Source organism: Dermacentor andersoni, chromosome 10 (genome assembly GCF_023375885.2).
Source record: "Dermacentor andersoni chromosome 10, qqDerAnde1_hic_scaffold, whole genome shotgun sequence".
NCBI lineage: Eukaryota > Metazoa > Arthropoda > Arachnida > Ixodida > Ixodidae > Dermacentor > Dermacentor andersoni.
This window is the reverse complement of record NC_092823.1, coordinates 19,916,335-19,937,176: the sequence shown is the minus strand read 5'-3', so window position 1 is coordinate 19,937,176 and position 20,842 is coordinate 19,916,335. Positions and strand designations below refer to the sequence as shown.

Below are 20,842 nucleotides of genomic sequence, written 5' to 3'. Positions count from 1 at the left end.
AAACGCTTACGTGCCTCTGGAAAAGATAGGTTTAGTTTGACTTTCAGTTCAATTATTTGTTTCTCCTTTTTCCACGAGGGGCACGATCGCGAGTAGGCGGGGTGATCTCCTTCACAGTTGGCACAGTGGTTTGGTGAAGTACAGATGTCAGAAGCGTGTTCAGAAGAACTACACTTAGCACAAGTAGCACGTCCTCTGCAGGTTTGCGACCCATGCCCAAAACGCTGACACTTAAAGCATCGACGCGGATTTGGGATGTACGGTCTAACACGAAGCTTGCAGTAGCCGGTTTCTATTGATTCAGGGAGAATGCTGGTTCCAAATGTTATGATTATATGCCTAGTTGGTATTTCTTTGTCATCTCGTCTTATTTTAATCCTTTGCACTTTGACAACGTTCTGTTCTTGCCATCCTTCTAGTAGTTCGCTTTCACTCAGTTCGAGAAGGTCATCTTCTGAGACGACCCCGCGCACTGTGTTCATGGATCTGTGTGGGCCCACTGAGACTGGAATTTCTCCAAATGCAACAAGTTTCGAGAGTTTGTCATATTGCGCTTTGTCGCGAAGTTCGAGAAGAAGATCACCACTTCCCATCTTAGTTACTTTATAGCCTGGGCCAATTGCTTCAGTGAGAGATTTCGCTACGACAAATGGTGAGATCATTCTGACTGTTTTCTTATCGTGCTGACTATGTACAACGTGGTACTTTGGAAAGGATTGTTTTGGCTGCATGAAGAAAGTGAATGTTTCATCGGTGCGCCCCCTCTTCAGGGAGCGATCAGGTAGCGGAGGAAAGTTATTTGCCATATAGAGCAGGAAAGTTCGGCGGCGATGGTGGCCACCCACCACCGAGCCCAACAAGGGGACGCTACAAGGTTGGAAGAATACCTGCAGACGCCAGCCATACATCGCCGCTATAACCTAATATATATATACCCAAGGCAGGATATATAACACACGGTTAACCCTTGCCGCCAGGAAATACGGAAGTAATGAGAAGTGAAGAGAAGACAGAAAAGATGGAAAAGTGGGAGAGAAAGACGAAGATTGGAGTAGAGGACAGGAAAAGGCGACTGCCGATTTCCTCCAGGTGGGTCAGTCTGAAGGTGCCGTCTATGTGAAGCCGAGGCCGAAGAGGTGTGTTGCCTCCGCCGGGGGGCCTTAAAGGTCCAAACACCCAGCATCGGCTCAACCCCCAGGATCCCCTTCTCCCCAGACACGGCTAAGCCGCGCACGGCTACACGCGGGAGGGTCCAACCCTCGTGTGCTCGGGTACGTGGTGTCGCAACGCACCAAACGCCTGCTTGCGCAGACGCCCCTGCGGGGTGGGGTGCACATAGGAAGGATGCCGCTGTGCATGCGTTTCAGTTTCTTTTCTTTTTCTTAATGCTCGGGAAAACTAATTTCCCTAGCTGCTTGGCGATAAGATGAAGATTAGCGGAAGTTTGTCACACGTGTTGCTTTTTTTTGATGGGCACACAACCAAACAGTTTTCTTGAGTGCGCGCACCTATGCAGTTCGATTACACTATGGACGTACCTATTAGTGTAAGAGCAAGAACATTTGAGGCTTGTGAAATATTCTCGTGTGTGGACTTTCAAAGCCTTGAACAATGTCCATAAAGATGCATCAAATTTTTAATTCTGATAAGTTTATTTTCTTTTTTGTTGTTGCTATTCATGAATGAAGAGTGCATGTATACCAACGCAAAATATTTTTTTCTCACTTTAAAGTCACCCTAGAAAAATTACGGTAATTTTTTTTCGAATTAAGTCCCCAAGAAGAATCGGAATCTGCAACAAAAAAAAAATCGACCCTGGGGGGTTGCATATGGCGAAAGAAATCGACCCTCAAAGGGTTAAAGTAAATTCCACCAGTGCATTTCGTGCTTCCATCCTAATGCTTGCAGTGAAGCTGTCCCAGCATTATTGGAACTCGCAGCTGCAAACCAACTGGAATCTCAACAAAAAATCTAGATCTACGCAGCTGCTCTGCCCTTGAACAGAGCAGCAGGGTCAGGCTCACCATTTTTGTCACATAGAAGCTCCATTTTCACCTTGGAGGCAGCCTGAGCGGCAGGTGCCTCCTCCGAGAGACTCCACTGCAAAGATTTGAATACATCAGGCAAGTGCTTGCATTTCTTCCGGTATACGCATTGCTCAATAACGCAGCAACACAAAAGCTCATGCAAACTGATCTCTGTGCCTGTAAAACACTTGCAATACCAGTAGTGACTGGAAAAGCCTGCAGTTTTTTTCCATGCCAGAGCAGCTTAACCTCACTTTAGGGAAGTTGCATCTGAGACGGATCTCTCTGTTTCCGATAATCCGTTATATCCATGTTTGCTATATCAAGGTGTCACTGTAATGTGGGCACTAGCCACTTACAGAATGCATTAGCAAGAAAATTTCTTATATTGCCATTAACGCTTTCTGTTGCTTTCACTTGCTATTATCAGGTTCTATGTTCACAAGCTTAATCTTGCAACATGACAGAGATGGAAGTGGCACTTGGTCTTCAGGAGCAGTTTTTGGAGCAGTTCTTGGGGCCAGAAAAAACAGCAGTCCAGAGCAGAAATATATGCTTTCGTAGCAAAAAAATTTGCCGTTTAGAGTAAGGAACAATGCTTTGGAGCAGTAACTTACTGCTCTCGTGCAAAGAGAAAGCTCAGCATGCAATTAACAGAAAAAAAATTGTGCATGAGTTGGTAGTTTCTGAAAAATTGCGTCGTGATAAAGATGCAACTTTCATTCTTCAAACTGCTGCTCCATTTTCTTATTATTATATAGAAAGATGAAGATAAAAGCAGATTTAACCCAAATTCACAGTTAATTCTGCATTTTGATAAAGAGTTTATTCCTCCCAAGCTGTCATTGGCTTCGTTATCCCTTTCATTAGCTGTACATTACATCTGCCAAACTTACATACATTGGTTGATACGTACAGCCGCTCAATTCAAGAACGCCATTTTTGTTGTTGTCCCTGCAGGCATAGATCATAAATAGAATGGCGTCTATGTTGTGTAGCTTGTGCATTCGTGTCCACTTGTCCCGTTCTTGCAATTTTTTCTCCCCATGTCCGGGCCCCCTAATCGTAATGAAATGCGCCATGCACAAAGGTGTGTCGAGCAGCTGTACCCTCGCAGTTGTGTGTCACCATAATTACATAAATTATTTCTAAACTACGCACAGCAGACGTAAAAAATTTAATCCAAGGCACGTAGATACCACTAACGGATCACGAAACGGGGGGTATGCAGGTATCTAGTACTACTTGTAGTATTGAGAAATATTGCACCACAGAAGTGCACAGTGACAAATAGGCATTAATAAATGTGAAAAAAAAGAAGAGCACATTTCAGCCAACCAGCCGAAGTGTCTGTCCGCTGCAATATTTGATCGATTTTTTGCACCCGATCCAATTATTCAGACTTCTTCACCACGGTACTTCCGCATTCTCTACGGACATTGGTGGAACCACAAAGGGAAGGGGATGCTGGGCCCCACCTTGGATATGCTCAAATACCTCAGCGCCAATGAAGTTTAACGTGTTGTTCTGTTTTGTTCCGTCTGCTCGAATACTCTGTGCAGGTGCATGTCGGTGCAGGTGTGGCACAATAGATGCTACAAATGGTAACTCGGCGCTGCATTTAGCAGCACGTCCCTCACAGCGAAGTACTTGCATGACTGGCTTTTTCGTCTGGTTCCTCTCTAACAAATTCTATTTTTTCTCTCTCAAGTGCCTTCAGAAGATTAAAGAATCAAGTCTTTTGTGTAACTGCTTTTTTTTCTCATGTAACTTGCTAATTACATTGCTTCTTCCTATCAAAGGAGCCCAGAACCAGCCCTCGGGCTTGGTGAAGAAAGCAGTCCGCGGATAGAATACGCTCCTGTGAACATCTCTGCCAAATTTTGCAGTCCAGCACGGCATGTGGATCTTGCAAGCGGAGCGCAAAGTCAACTTTCTCGCAAATGCTCTTTTTTCAACAGAAGCCTGCTCTTCACTCTTTTCTGGTCAGTTCATTTCGTAATATAACAGATTCCTATATGCGGCTGCTAGTGACCAATAGCCAACATCTATCCAGAAGGGTGTTTGAATCAGTGCGTTTCTTCCTACTGTTACTGCATATATTTAATGACGCAGTTTAATAAACAGGCCGAAGTAAGTGAAAAAATGTTTTCAAATTTCCCTAATATTGCATAGTTCTAGAAGAAGCTGACTATCGTCTGCTCATGCTCGGCCATGGCCGCCCATGTAGGAATTAAACTTTGGCCACCCCACTTAGCGGTGTCATAGCCACTGGATCTCACTAATTTTGTCTAGTTCTGAATGCTCAACTAGCCTCGAACCACGCAAAATTTAAGGTCAGACCACATGCACGCGTACCAACACGCGCTGACTTCTTGTCCCTTCAGGTTACATGCCTAGGCAGACTTTGCTTCGCAATGATTAAGCTATTGACAGCACTTAAAAATGCACAAGTTGGATGTGGCTACTATCCGTCGGTCAAGCTGGTGCAGGACAAAGCTGGTCTGCACCACGTATCACGGCCAGACTGGAGCATGTGTGCCTGCGCACGCAGTCCAGCCCTATCACGCACAAAAAGCAAATGCTGTAGTTGCACGTTGCGGCGGTCGTTCTGCTACGTAGCGTAGATACCGCGGCTGCCGTGGGGTGCTGCGACGAGTCCGCTGGCTGAGCGCAATGCAGCTTGCCGAGGACAACCGCATCTGGCCCGTCTGTCTACGCTTGGCACGTCGTAGGCACCAAAATCAGAAATAGTGGCGTCTATGTGAGCATCCAAAATCAATTTTTGAACTGCGCCCTACAGTGGCATTCAGTAGGCAGAGCGTTGTGGGCACACCCATCTCTGTCGTAGCCTTTTGCAGGGCAAGTCGTTAAAGAAGGAGTGGAAGCACCACGAGGTGGGTGTGTTTGATTGCCAATAACTCAGCTTCTACTGAACGCACTGAACAACTTTTTGCAGCAAAGCATTTGTGAAATAGATTTAACTTCAAGTGCATTTCTAGACTTCCATAAAAAGTGGCTCAGGGCCCCTATATATATCTTGCGAGGCAGGGCTCAAGAATACAAATGGCCACAGAGGTTTTGGGCCTGCCAATTTGCCAATCTGGAACAGGTTTGGTGCAGGCACATTATTGTGTGTTGTGCACTTCAATGTGAGCATCTCGTGGACTTTTAAAGCACAAGATGAGCTATTTTGAGCAGCTTGGCAAAGCTCCACTATGAGTGAAATACAGGTAATCAACAAAAGAATTCTTTACATGACTTTGCTTAAAGTTACTTAATAACCCACCACATGGTAAATGTAAAGTTACTTCCCTGGTCACTGAATATTTGCCAGTTTTTACCATTGATTACAGGGAGGGACACTTTCACAAGAATAAGAAAGAAAGAAAAAAATTGTTCACTGGCTTTGTTCTCTTTCGCCACACCCAGTATCCTGGTCCTATACAATCACCAACCAATTTTTCTTCACCTGCTCAATTATTCGGACTTACTTGCAGCCCTTCCACGGGCCCCATAGAGCCAATGTGTAATGGCAACCGGTATATTGGATGCCAAACGATCATTTATTCGATTTCTCCAACTCAATCAAGTCAAGCCATGATTTGTCATCACTGTCACGAATGCAGTTTTTAAAAGATTGCTTCCTGTTTGACCAGCATTTTACGACCTTCTGGCCGCTAAGATTGACAAAACAGTGACTAAACCAAAATTCAATCCCCGACGTGTTCTGCCACAGCAGAGGCCTTATTTAGTATGGTAAGGTAGTACAGAAAATGGGGTGGCCAGAACTCAAAACTGAGTTACGATCACAATTGCCACTGGAAATTCGCAGTCGGGAAGTTTCACGAGAACAAGCACAGTGTTTGTCGACCTGCCACAATGTCATCCCATGAGTGCACATGCAAAATAGATCTGGAACATTGCATGCGATTATTTAAAGTACATTTGCTCATAAGGCACAACAAGCGAGCTCCAAAATGTATTGGTATAGGTAAACTGATGAGCTACATGCTGAGCAGACCGTAAAACTTATTCACTCGGCTAACTACACACCTTCTTTTCTGAATGACGCATAAAAAAAGTGTGCCTGTACGACATCAAATCATCTTTGGCGGGCCAACATAGTTCACAAACATGTAAAACTTATAAACAGGCATAATGCGTTGAATAGCATAAAAAAAAGTTTCGTAATTTACCGAAGGCCGAGTCGCAATGCCCTATGCAAAAACACACAAGGATGCCGCCACTAAAATAGATTGCCTAGAATAGGACACGAGTGCTAAACGCTACCCAACCCAGGGCTATGACTCTGTGGTTCCTACTGAACATGCATGTCCTGCTAAATTTAGTGACTTTATTAAAATTTTCTGTTTTGGAGCAGAATGGCACAGCTTAAATGTGCGACGCAAGATGCCGCAATTAGTGCAGTACTTCCACCTATAAATTTCAATGCCATGATAACGACCATCCCTAGAAGCACACAAAGGATAAACGAGATCTTTCACAAGAGATGTTTGAGTGATGATCTCGCATGGGCCGAGAAAATCTGAGACACCTTTCATACAAACCGTAGTTCCATAGGAGCCCAGAGAAGGGCTTTGTTGCCAAAGTCTGACTTTAGAGGAAGACTGCCAATATGACTAAAATATAACTAACGAAACAAGCATGTGCATTCTTGACGTAAGTTACAAAACTGCCACCTGTCTTACTGCTTCCTATTGCAGAAAGTACAACACTCCTAGACATTTTCTGCATCAAAGCAGATTGCATTTTTCATTTCATTAGGCAAACGAAAGAAAAAGTGATGGTAAGTGTTGATGACTGTCACAAACGGCTGACGGGCCTATGTGCCCTCTGTCCCGCAAGGTACACGCTCGAGTCAAGGACCTGCCCCATGGCCCCTTTGTTAGCTGCATACCCTCCCTACTTTTTTTTTCTCCTGCCACCTGTCGGGGTGTTGCCCTTTCCTTGCGCCTAAGGAATGCAATGGGATGCTGGTGGCTGACATAAGTACAGATGGGTGCAGGAACTTTTTGCTTATGCCAGTGGTCAACTTTTGGACCTCAATCGATGCGGCCGTCGAAGGATATGCATGTTCGAGGTGGCAACTTGGTATCCGCAAGAACTCTGGCCACCCGTTTTGTGGGCTCACCATCGTCATCGACCCAAGTCACCAGCCCTCCTTCAACATCTAGTCAGCTTCGATACGCCACGATACCAGTGGATGGACAATTTGTTGGTCTGCACAGAATTTTTTTTTTTCCTTCTGTTCTTTATGTATATAATTCCAACTGGAATAGTGTGCGCTGCATCGCACCCACGTGATGAGTATAAACTTCTATAAGGGGCACATTTTTTTCTTTGTCATACATGTAATTCAGCGTCTTCCATCTCGTAGAATATTTTACAGTTTTTCTTTCTTTCTCTCATGCAGAGCTCTTGTGTTACTTTGTTCTTCCTGTGGCACGTTCCGATCATTTCCTTTGTTTCGATGATTTCTATCTGTTATTTTTATTAAATGCTTTTTTCTGTTCTCGAATATGTGAATACCCGTGTTCGCTTCGAGTTTCTCTCATTCCTCCAAGACATCGACAAACGTGGCCACCACAAGGGTCAACTGTCGAACCACAATATTGTGATTAAGCACACGGAGGCTTTTAGGGCGTCACAGACGAAAGCGTCAAGTGGAAGCCTGCGGGTCTATGGCGAGGTGCTGTCACAAAATGGTGGGCCGCACCAAGTGAGTGACAATGATTCAATTTTAGTCAGCTATGTGTGCAAAGTTTTGTACCATGCCTTTTTATTTCCCCAAATTATTTTACAAATACCCACAGCGCCTTTGCCCCACCCTGTCATCATGCTGTGAAATACTGCAACAACGTCCTCCTCCATATTCTTGACACTGACCACGCTGCTACACATGAAAACAATTACTGAACTGCTACACCGTGTAGCCTTCCTGTAAAAAACAGAAACAATGTGCCCCATCTGGTGACACATCCGAGGCAGAGCTCATTGCAGACATGCCTCTCATCTCTCCTGACTGCTCCACCGGCTTCCATTTGCATGTTTGTGATGAGCCCAATGTGAACTTAGCTTTAAGAAAGCTTGTAGTTACAGTTGCGCAAATGTTAAATGTTGAATACAAAACAAGCAGTCCTTGCTATTCTAGCCTTATTCAATTTCAAAATTCCCTGTTCGAAATACACAGTCTAATAGTATTTGTTACTGTTCAACTCTAAGAGATGACAGCACTTACTAAAGCCTGCAAGAAGACCAATGCGAGGGAGTGACTGCTGCGAACGATTTGCTGCAAATGAGCCACGGTTTGCTGCACTGGTTCTTCAAGAAGCAAACAAAGTTCACAGCTTCAAATAATTTTCAGCCATACAATGCAGATGCCTGGCCTCTAGGCAGCCTACAAATTCGTTATTTTGATTTAGGAACAGCAAGCTACTATTTGCCCATTTGGCTAACATCCCTACATTTGCAACCGTTTAAAACAACGTGCAACACTGCACTGAACACTAAGCCCGTTCATGCATATGAGCCATTCTGCTCCGAAACCCAAGTTCAAGCGAGTACAATACTTCAGGTACATCTGGTGCCACAGCACTCCTTTTCTTTTATTCATTATTATCACAGTGCAGCAAATACAATCAACTCTGAGTCGTTTCTCACAAGCAGATGACCAAACATTCACTTCTGAATTGCATTCTGTCTACCAAATAGTGTGAATAAGCCATGTTTATTTGCACACCGCATGGACTACACACACTAGTATATAACTTTTATATTTCAATTTGCATACAGATAGTAAAATATGCAGTACTTGATTTGATGGTCAAAGGTCATTTTCATCAAATTTTTATATATGATTTAATTAGGAAGCTGCACTATTCCAACATCCATACTTTCAATGAGACCACCTAAAAATGTGGCAAATATTCATCCCCTACATCTGCATTCCAAGTGTCATTCTTTTCCCAAATTATTAAAGAGTGGAACGCCCTTCCCGACACTGTTGTCACCGCCCCTACTGATGTTTTATGCTGCGCTCTGGCAGCATTTGCGCATGAGTGCAACACGACTTCAATTGCTTTCATTGAGTGTGCCGCTGTCACCTGCTGGTTCCACTGTAATCTTTGTCCAGTGCTGCAATCACACCAAACATATTTTTATGCCGCGCTTGTAACTTTTTTCGTTTACTCATGTATAATACGCCCCCTACAACAATGCCTCAGAGCGAATGTACAGGGTGTCTACCAAGTTGACATTTACAAATTCCCCCGAGTTTTCCAGGTTTTCCCTGAGTACCTTTGCAAATTTCCCTGAGCGACGCAGAACTATGTTTTATGTTAAGACTGGAAACCATGTCGCCCGACACTAGCACTCTCTAGTAAGTGTGTGAAAAAAGTTGGAAAAAAAAAAACAGACTTAATCCAGTTTGAATACTAAGGAGCAGTGTTTATTTTATTCAAAAAGTGAATAAAAGGGAGGGGTTAGTAAAATGCACAGCAAATAAAATGTATTCGGAAAAAATTGCAAAACCAGTCGCACATTCTCAAATACAAATAAAAAGGAGACGCAAAAAGGAGCAAGTATTTTCAAATATGAGCTATTTCTATCAACTCACAGCAAGCTCAGTGGTATGAGACCTAAACTTTGTTGCAGTGGGATTCAGCTGTAATTCAGCTGTAACTCCTTGGTCCAGCTGGTATCATTTTGCAGAAACCCAAATAATACTGGATAGCCAAGTACTTGCAAAATGTTTTGCACAACGGATTCGTACAGTGCGTAGCATTCGCACAATTTTTTTAGTGTTAAAAGGACTTAAAGAAGAGACACTAAGTAATTATATCTTTCTTTAAATTGCATTACTCCGTAAGTCCAATTGCAATCAGAACTCTGCATAGACAAGTAATTCTGCCTGCCATCTCCTATTTGTGATGGCAGGCAGAATTAGTGTGGCTGAATTACAAATTTGACTGAATTACAAATTTGGCTGAATTACCACTTTGGCTGAATTGCAAAGGTTCGGCTTAAGACTGAAGCTTTGCGGTTCAGCCTTTGGTTCTTATAGAATACATAGCAGCCCATCTTTATCGAGAAAAAATTGAAAAACAGGCACCTCAAAATCTACGACGTCATGGTGAGATAGCGCAGGAACTTCAAGGCAGTGCTGCCGCCTGTAGTATTTAGTTCTCCCATCTTTCTTTTTGGCTTACCAAACCTCTTCTCAAAGTAGGAATTACTTTGTTTGGCAGTGCAGTAGTTAACTTACTAATACAGCTCAAACAGCTCAAACTATTTTGCTCTTTAAAAACACAATTTTTGCAATCACAGTGCAGTAAGTATCATACCACTTCGTGTGCGTCTGGCTCCCGTCTATGGGCAACACAATCGATGTCTGGTGGCTCCTCGCACAGGGGCTCATCTGAAACTATGTAAAGTGAAAAAAAGAAAGGCGTTACTTCACGACAAGAGGAGATCCAGTAAGGGGGTGTGAACCTGAACTGAGGAACGGTTAGGTGGAACCAAACTATTGATAGGTCGTGCTAGGGTGTTGGGACGATGTGACAGTTGTTCTCCATCCTACACACTTTGCAAACAGCTTTGCTTGGTAGTTCAACAGGTGGCCGTGGTTCTCCCTAGCAGCTTTACACATTCGCTATGGATAACTAAATGAAGCTACACAATGTTGCTGCAGCAGGTCTGCATACAGAAGACAAAAAATACTAAAGCCACATGCTATTAAAGTGTCACGGATTCCATCAACTAAAAGAGGGACAGAATATAGAAAAATCTAATAACTAAATGAATTTATAATCTTGCATCCTCAAAAAAGTAACTGCAAGGTGATACAAAATTTATCTCTCCTAAATAGGCCCAGCAACACTTCTTTTTGAACACAGCAGATAAGCTTGCTTAGTCACTAGCTGATATTGTCATCAACATCTGAGCCACTTATTTATCTTTGCGCATGCACATGCAAGTAATGACCAGCAGCCTTATTGTGCTCCCTGAAAAGTGCACGATCATTAGTGCAGACTGTTGGGCCAGTTGGTGAATCATGTAGTGTTGTTGAGTAAATATGGGCGAAGAGAAACGAGTGTCTGTCCTGTACACTCAGTTTTTTCCCACCCGTATTTTGCACTCGATGACACTATATGTACGATCATTCTATTTAACCATTAGTACTAACACGTATGGAGCAAAAACTTCTAAGTGAAAAGAGGGTTTAAGAGAGAAGCTTCAGAAGAAGTTGAAGAACATACAAGGAGTGATGGAATTTAAAAAATACAGGTGTAACATTAAGAGACAGGAAGACAGCAGTGTGAATCAGAGAGCAAAAGGGGGCAGCCAATGTTCTAGTTGACATTAAGAGGGAGAAATGTAACTGGGAAGGCCATGTATAGGGAATATAACTGGTGGTCTACCAGACTTACAGAATGAATTCCAAGAGAAGGGAAGTGTAAAACAGCAAGGAACTGTGAGGAAATTAGGAAATTTGCAGGGATACGATGTGGTCAGCTGGAGCAAGACAGAGGTCACTGGAGATGACTAGGAAAGGCCTTCATTCAGCAGTAGACATAACAAGGCTGATGATGATAATAATCGTGATAATGCAGCTGCAAGCCTACAATTTCGCTGAAAAGGCTATCTGATTTTTCTGAGATTTTAAAAAGTCACACATATCCCTCCTTTATTCGAAGTAAGTACCATGGCTATGGGAAGTATTACTTTAGACATCCCCACGAAGCAATGGCTCTAACAAAAGCAGGGGCAGGGGAAGGAGAAATATCATTACTGACGTGGTAGTGCCACCATCTGACGGTGAGCGACGCCGCTGATAGCACGGCCTCTGAGACGAGCGGTTACAATTAAATGTCATGGTACACTACCTTACCATCACACTGATGCAAAGTTTGGCACCAAGACGGACGGAGCATGGTGGGCGACACTTGCTTGGGCACAGTGGCATGTATTTGAGTGGAGTTTGAACAATATGAAAAGAGTGGAAAAGCTGCAAGGCCATGACAGCAGGAGCATAATGTTGCTGACCACTCCGCCCACACGAGGCACATTCAAAAGCTTTTTGCTAGAAAAGACCCGTTAGGCGGATGACGCACAGACATTAGACATGTTCCACACCTTTCACAAAAGGCATTGCAAGGCCTCTTCGCATACTGACACCCAGCACCCGTGCAACAGGGCACATTGTAAGCAACACCAAAGTGCACAAAAGGCCACACCAACCCTGAGACGAGGACTCTGCTTTTATTCCCACCGGCTTCGACATGATGTCTCAGTGAGGCTGCAAACAGGCAGTGGGCTGCATTCACTTTCCGGATGCTAGAACAAAAATAACAGCACTGTCACCTCTTTCACATCCAAGCACCACAAAAGCATGGAAACTAGTCATACACTCATATTTACTAAAGCGAAGCTTTTTTTTTGCCTCTTCCCCCTCCCCCTTTTATGGTTGTTGGCTGCAGCTGTTTTGCCAACTGTACAACTTGGATCACTGGGTATGTGAAAATTGTAGGACTGCACAAATAGCAATATTTGAAACCAAGTTGAACACAAGTTGAATAGTGCCAGAAGTGAATCGAATCGAATACTTTTCAAGCAGATCATTTTATAGCAATGAATAGTTGTTATCACAAATAACATGAAACAATGCTCACATCTCAGTTATCAAGTTTCTGTCATTACACACAATACATTATGAAGCATCATTAAAAGCATGAATGAAGCAAACAAGTAGTTCTTTCACACGCACAGGGCTATTCAGGGATTGCAAATGATCGCTCTACAGCCTGGTAAATATGGCTACCCACATGATGTAGCCTGCTTCCCTATACAATTTCTCATGTTTTATGTCTATACTATGCCCACAGGGGTGAAAATTTACTGTATTTTTGCTTGTATTGAATGTTTACTTTGGCACAGTTGGTGTCCTGAAATATTACTAAAATATTCGCATTTACAAACAGCGACCTTTCGATTTGAAGACCCTATCAAATAGGACACTATCCGATTTCGTTATTCGAAAGTTTCGAATGCTCGCACAACCCTAGCAAATGGGCCTGCGAACATTCTTAGCTAATCATGAAGAATGGGCGTGTTCAGAATAGACAAGCAGAACAAAAGACTAGTTAAGTTGCCAAGTGAGAGAGAAAAAATTATTTACAGAAAGGCGGAAAGCTTGGCCTTAGCTATAGCTTGCTCTGGCCTGCTACTCTACACTGGGGCAGGAGAAAACTGAAGAAGTCAGCGACAAAGAAGTGAAGAAGTGGTCAACAAAAGCAGCCGAGTGCAGACAAAGAAGTGAAGTGATGAGGTCCGGACCACACCATGCAATGAGCGAGAAGCGTTGAGCTACAGAGAAGTGAAAACATTTCTGTAAACATCAAAGAAAGCTTCAATTATCCCCCTGATTAACGCATGAAGTGGGAGCTGCCAGTTTTTGATGCATCGCATTACATGATTGCCAGTCGAAAAATTTGTGTGAAGCCAAGCCCTCTTCCCAATACAGGGCGAGCATGTGCAGTTTCAGCTCATTGTGTGCGCAGGTGATAGCTGCCATCCGGTGAACGGTGACAAACGATCCACTGTCCATGATCACAATAGCCAACGCATAACATTCTACAAGCCCGTCTGCTTTCACCGTTCCCCATACACCATACGCAGAAAGGAGACACTAAACCTAGGCAAGAAATGCCTAGGCCTATACAAAAAGGGGGATAGCAGGCAGTATAATACGCTCACATAAATACCCGACCAGTGAGAATGGAAGCTGAACTAATGGGGACCCAAAACAACAAGATACACCACTCGTGCATTAATTACGCATGCACATATTGGTTATGCCACACCAGGCATCCCGCAAACAAATTAAGCAGAGCCTCCTTGAACGGGAACGGTCAAAGGTATGCGTAGTAATATAGGGCAGTCGGCGTTTTGCGGAATGTGTATGCTCAGCAGTGTAAATATGTGCATCTTTCTGCTCGTACTCCTTATGCATACATAAATTTAAAAATGCGCACTACATCAGCATAACTGCCCGCAATTCATTATCATGCATAACACATTCCACACCATGCTGACTGGCATTAAATGCTATATATATTTTGTACAGTCCCGCTTAGGGAGGTTCCTCTTTAATTTTTTTTACAACAGCACTAAAGCCCCGCAGGTGGGTGCATTAGGTAAAGGGATGTGCAGTGAACAAGGTGCAATGTTAACGAACAGCACTAAATAGCACACAGCGCTGCATAAAGTTCGAAGATATAAGTTAAATAAGAAATGTTCATGCGAATATACAGCAGCATACAAAAAGAAACGGTGGAAATATAAATCAAAACCAGTGTATACAGCAACCAGAGCTTCTATAACAGCAACTTCGAAAGGAGATGTTGTACTTTTCGTTTCCTTTGTTCTTGCTCAGCCTTTGCAGCAAGATTGCATTTTTCTGCCTACATCCATGAATGGAACTGTACGTTCTCTTGCGTGTTTTATCCAGGAAAAAAAGAGGGGCACTAGTGTATGCACACCTCACTATGCAAGAATTGAGCTCTTGAAGAGACATGAATTGGCTTCCTGGATGTCTGAAAACAAAAATCCAGACAAATGCAAGTGTTTCATTCTACAATGTGGACCGAAATATTTAGAACTTGTTACGAATATTGAGCAGTAACAAAGTACAGGTTAGCCCATAATTTTCTACTAAAGGTGCTGGAATAACAACATTGGTCGACGCAAAAGCATAAAACAAATCCTCAAATAGTAGCGACCGTAAACAACAAGCAGTGGCCCCTGTCACCTGCACTAGGCATGAGATTTTCGCTTGGAATTGGATGCAGTGTTGGCATTTGTGAATTGCCAACAAACCCAGCAAATGAAGCAGGACAAATGGCAGTTTTGATCACATATTGTTCTCGAAATTGTGCATTATCAAGGTCTGTGGCAGCATACACAACTAGTGCAAATTATCACAATTATCTTGCCCTGTTGCACAAATGCCACCATAATATTTCCAATTATTTTTGCTGCATCTGCAAAGTAACTCAAGCAGTTTAAATACTGTGAGCAAAATCGTGGCTTTGGAAGACTTACCACAAATTCTTTCTGCCCGGTATTATGGCAGAAAGACTTTTTATCGCTAAGGGAATGGTAATAGAAGTTATCTCCGCCATGGTGTTAAGCACGCGACTGAACAGGGCCAAAGATTTTGCTGTAAGGCAGTGCTTTGATAGCGTTTCTGTCTTGAAGTATGCGAGAACGCACAAATGAGCAATTGTCTAGGTTCTGGATTTTGCAAGGTTCAGTCAACGACGAACGTTGAATCCTTTAGCCTCAAAAAGGGTGATGTCACCTCACATTCACTTTCTATTTTCTTGATTTATGCTTGAGATCTGGTACATATATCATACCTTCCAGCTAAGCATGATGCAAGATAATGGTGACACGATGGTTACAATGACCATCGTTTAACACAGTATGCAAGCACAACATCGTGTGAAAGAAAGAGGGCATTGGGACACTGAAACACCAACTTCATTGCTTTTATGCTCAGTGAAAAGATTTGCGACTGTTGCAGTGGTCTTATCTGGCTAGACAGTATAATGTAAAACCCTCAACTACACATTGTACAACCACGTGCAGTACACAATTCAATGTATTCAGAAATGATTTCACTCCAATGAAACAGCTCCACCTATAAGAGGTATTTCACATGGTGGGCTCTGTACGCCAGGACAGATGAAGTCGAGACAAGGAACCCAACACAAAAACAGCCTGAGGTAAAATTTTGCAACACGAATAGTCTGTGCATATGTTACCCAGACAATTGTCACAGATATCAACAAACAACACAAAGAGGTATCTTCTTTCCATAACAAACAACCCTATTCGCAGATCGCAAAGACATCTCATTAGTGTCCCTAACCTTTGCCATCTACCAAAGGACACAGTTTTGTTCTCCACAAATGAACAATACGGTAGGTGCAAGATAAACTAGAGTCAAATGCTGTACCCACTGATGTGTTTGCAGCGTACCATTGGTGTGACAGGTGATCAGCAATATGCAATTACTTTGCCTACACAGCTTGATTCTAATCAATTCAAACAACTTCCCCTCTTCGCCCTGTTTCTTTCATGGAGGATATTTTTACTTCTATTGTGGAGCACTCAATGATAAAGGAAAATGGCGACTGAGTAAGTCACTGGTCCCACACACAGCTAGACACATATTTATGCAGAATGTCACACAGGCAGAAAGCTGGCTTTGGAACTTTGCGCTAGCCACCGTGTCCCAGCCACCAGCAGTTGGAGTCATAAATGCCATTGATAGCATAGTGCCTAGCTGCTGATGAGAGCCGAGTCAGGTTGCAAGCATGTAAAAAAATTCTAACACACATATAAGCCCCTGTCTTCCTTTTGTATTTGCCGGTATGAGCCCACCGGCATGAAGCAAACATCACAGGCCCGTTAAAGGTTCCACTTCCTTGTCCTCTCCAATTCATCTGCCTTCTGTCAGCCTCTTCCTTACAGATCATAACACCCTGCACAGCGACGGGACTGTCAGCAAGGACTACCACCCTTAGTTTATGTCACAGGACAAGATTCACTGGTACAAGACAGCGTTAGCCAGCACTTGGAGGTCATCCCTTTCTATGTTGAACAGGCTTGTAGTGGAACAAGCAAGTCATTGGGTAAGTCTCCAGCCAAAGTTCTTAGACGGCACTGCCCACTTCCTTGATGTTTTGCATCAGAGTGCACCAGAGGCTGACACAAAGTAGCCTCAGGGGAGGGCAGAGGAGCTCACACCAAAACATAGGAAAGGGTGAGAGGGGTCATACGACAATCACTGCACACACAGCTTTGCTGCCGCTGAAGCCTGAGCATGTCTCGGGAAGCCCCCCTCTGGATCTGTCAGTGGGGTAAACACTGCAGTGTCCAACTTGGTCACTGCATTTTTGCAGCTAGCGGTGGCTTGCTATGCAGACGTAGCCTTTATGATAGTACACTCCTTAGTCATGTGCCCCTTGGCTAAGTAATGTCTTCAGCATGAGCCAGCTGTCTAGATGTTTGCCCATAGGAAGGAGTCCTTCGGAACCTGATTCTGCAGCAACTTATGCAACATGCTGTCCTCAAGCTTCTTCTGATAAATGCTGTTGTTTGTGACGTTCTCCTCATTCACGCTCTTGTGCATGCCCGATGAGATGCAGAAGGTCTCGCCCCGGCCAAACGTGTCCTATATTGCAATGTCGTCCTTGCTGCATGTCTTCAGTGATGCACAAACCAAGAGCAACAAAAACAAGCCCAAGCATCCACTCTTTCGAACTTCAATGATGAATTGTGAACTCTGCACACGCCGTCAGTGTAGACCTGCATTCATTCCACCACCAGGTCCTGGTTATCATCTGTCAGCTCCAGCTTTAACGCGACCCACACAATGGTAGTCATGGTCACATTGTCCTCTGTAACTGACACACTCATGCTGGCTCTTAAAGACGTACTGCGCCATGACCTAACCGTTTCATTTGGCATTAGCACTTAGTATGGTGTTACTTTACAACCGTGTGCTGGATACAAGTTCCAAGTATTTCTGACTGCAACAAACCAGTGGGCACGACTGTCAATAGTGACTCCACTCACAGTTCGTTTCCTTGCTTGTCATTCTCTTGTTTCTATGGAATCTGTGCCACGAGTGTGTGTCGGGAGTTGGTCTAGCTCTGTCAACAGAGTACCAAGGTGCCACTTCAGCCACACCCTTCATTTCAGATACGGTGTTGTCCTCTTTGTGCTCAGTCACCCATTCCTCAAACGCAGCCTCCTTCTCACTGAATGATCCGGCTATGCGACTCATAGCAGCAGCAGAAGGCCCAAGTCTGTTCGTCTTATGAAGGACCACCTGCTTCATCACTGCCTTTCATTTGCAATTATTCAACTTCAAGCCTCATCTACAGTGCTCACCAGCTTGTCCTTGTACCCTTCCATGTTGTCCAATCTTACCAGTATCCCCCCCCCCCCTTCCCCGTTATGTGAAACATCATCACATGGGTATGAACTTTGCTTTTGGCCTGCACGCTACTCAGACTCCCAGCTACCAGCGCTTCTTCTGTGTTATTTTCTATTGAAATTACCTGCTTTGTCACCTTCGTTCTATTCAGTACAGCATATATATATATATATTGTGATAAAACTGACTAAACCCACGCTTGAAAAAGAAAAGCAAGGAGTGAGCAAGATTGTTTCGAGGATTGCAACTCCATTTCTGTTGCGTAGGTGGCAGGACAGCAGCATGAATGGAGTTATGCATGCTGTCAGTAACATACCTGTCAAGCTGGTTGTAGCTAAGTAAGGCTGCAAGAATTTCATTATCCTAACTTCTTATCAATAGACATAACCAAGCCACCATTCGTCACCTGCTAGGCGTGCTCTCATATACATTAAACGAGCATCATAGGTGCTCGGAAGGTTCCCGAATTCAGATAGTGTCAAACTTCGTCTTCACCAAGCTGGACAAAGATGCCTTGCAGATACGATTCCGTGTTTTAATTGCAATTAAGTTTTCCGACAAGAGATTGCAGACAACAGCGGAATCTAAGATAGCACACACCGAGGCCGTGGGGTTGCTCTAGAATAAATGAAACTTCACAGCAGAGTAGTTTTAGGTTGCCCTCAAAGTGGGGTGCTTCGAACGACTGAAACAACGGAGTTCTATGCGCCCTCGAACTGTTGTGCAAGTGCGAAAATGCCCTAGACGTCTTTATCATCAAAGTCGCGAAAGAAGCTTGAATAAGCGGTCCCCGGGAAAGTGCAGTAAGTACGTGCTCAGCGACTGCAACGCGTTAGTCAGTGCGCATGGCTGCCGACGCTTTCTGCTCCACCGGTGAGCGTGGTGGCCTAGCTGGGCGATCGCTCGGGAGCCAAATGCAGCCAGAATGGGTCAAAGATGCTCCCGGATTCACCATATACCAAAATCATGGAGGAAGGAAACTGAGGAGAGGCCCTACCCCCTCCGCGCACTAGGAGAAAAGTGTGGAGGAAATGACGTATAGGTTCTCCTTTGTTTTGCTTTTTTTTTTATTTCTTTGCTGTAGTGACCCCGCCTTTCGGGCCACAATGGCGGCTTTGTTATTGTTCTGTGCGCTCACACGTGTTGCTCCGTACGTTTCGTACCGTGGCAAAGGCGCCGTGCGGGCAGGTTTGCGTTGGCCTCCGTGATTTGTTGCGCTGCGTTATCTGGACCGTGCTGTACCGGATGTTGCTGTGGCCAGGTGGGACAGGAGAAACTAAAGTTCGTGAAATGAACGCGCATGCAACGCTGTACGCAATGTACCGCGCCACGGCAATGGCTACGGACGAAGGAATATCCGCGGGAAATGTTGCCCTCTTTCGCGGAATCATGCTAACGTGCTAACGATTGCTTAGTATTGCTGCGAAGCGCGAGGGTCCGGGCAGCACGGTTGCGCGCGGCGTGGTTTCGCGAGAAATGTAAAGAGAGATGAGCTGGCCCGATAGGCGGAGCAACGCCATGAGCAACGCCAACTTCCGGCTTCACTTTAGCTTCACAAAGAGTGACGTCAGGGCCTCTCCTTAGTTTCCTTCCTCCGTGACCACAATGCTTCAGCTCGGTATGTCCCTAGCGCTCACAAGTAGCACAAAAAGAACCAATTGCCATGCGCTCCGAGCAGCGGGCGTTTCAATCGCCAAGCACTACTTTCAACAAAATATATTGTCAACGCTTTGAGTGCATACTAAACTGCTACTCAGCGCTAACAACTTGAACTTTTAACATAGCATGTCTGCATATGCGCGGAATAGCGAGCACGACAAACACACACAATAAGAAACAAGATTGAGCATGGTTCATGTTGCGGAGTGTAAAACTGAGCGAGTGTAGAGCGCGATTTAGCGCTCGTTGAGCAACTAGGCAATCAACAAGTCCTTTTAACTGCATCTATGGTCACGAATGACATATCGGTTAAACTTACCTCTAGCAACCAGACGAACGCGGTCGACCTGAGCCTCCTCGTTGTAGAAGCATTGGCCAATATGGCGCTCCGTCTGGCGGTTACGCGTCTAAATCCGCCAGAAGCGAACGCGCGTATACCGACAACGCGCGTCTACAGACAACGCTGACGTTTGAACGAGACGCTTGGTATTGATTTCCGACCATAGAGTATCCTACCACTTCGACAAATTTTCATGAAAAATGCTGGCTTTAACTTCGTCGGCGTTGTGTGCTTATCTTCTCGCACGTTTATCCAACATCAAAAGAGCGGCGCGTTTTGGACGTAGCACGCCACCTGCGTGCATCCGCGTGCAAAAATATAGTGCGGTCATGTATTCAAACGAAAACAGAAATAAAAACATTTTTCACAGTTAATATGTTGTTATAACCTGAGTGCTTCACTTATAGTACACTATCCACGCTTAAAAGTTTGCACCCTTTGGAGCTTATCTCGTTTCAGAACGACAATCGTCATCTGCCTTGCTTGCGTTTCCTTTCTTGAAAACTCTGCTCTCTGTATACTTTCCTGTCGAGAATGCTATGTCAGGCTGATAACGCTCAAGCCGTTTCTGACGTGGACGTACTGAGCAGCGTTAACCCTTTGACGGTCAAAGACGTAAATATACGGCGCCCTTAACAAGTACGAAAATGGTCGAAGCCGTATTACGGCGCCGCCTGTACGTTTAAAGAGCGCGCCAATTTTCTAACTTTTTTTTTTCTGTCATGTGCTGCCACTATGTGGGGATAGAGGGAATTTTTTTCGCGCGCCTCCCTCTCTCCGTTT

The 20,842-nt window shown here is 44.3% G+C and overlaps 1 protein-coding gene across 14 annotated transcripts in view; it reads right to left on the bottom strand.

Annotated features, from left to right (window-relative positions):
- The window catches only part of LOC126519271 (uncharacterized), a 158,279-nt gene extending 137,953 nt beyond the window's left edge, over positions 1–20,326 (bottom strand). For 4 of the 14 annotated variants that reach the window (XR_008610015.2, XM_055065238.2, XM_055065245.2 and 1 more), the window contains exons 1-4: positions 20,039–20,322; positions 12,291–12,386; positions 10,394–10,473; positions 2,025–2,100 (exon numbers count right to left, since the gene is read on the bottom strand). Coding sequence is in view for 12 of the 14 variants with exons in the window: in XM_055065238.2 (XP_054921213.2) it covers positions 2,025–2,100; positions 10,394–10,473; positions 12,291–12,333 (199 nt within the window). In the remaining 2 variants the exon portion in view is untranslated. Of the gene's footprint in view, positions 1–2,024; positions 2,101–10,393; positions 10,474–12,290; positions 12,387–20,038 lie in introns of all 14 variants that reach the window. The other 10 variants (XR_008610016.2, XM_055065234.2, XM_055065237.2 and 7 more) reach the window with 6 other exon arrangements.
- Between the last annotated feature and the right edge of the window lie 516 nt (positions 20,327–20,842).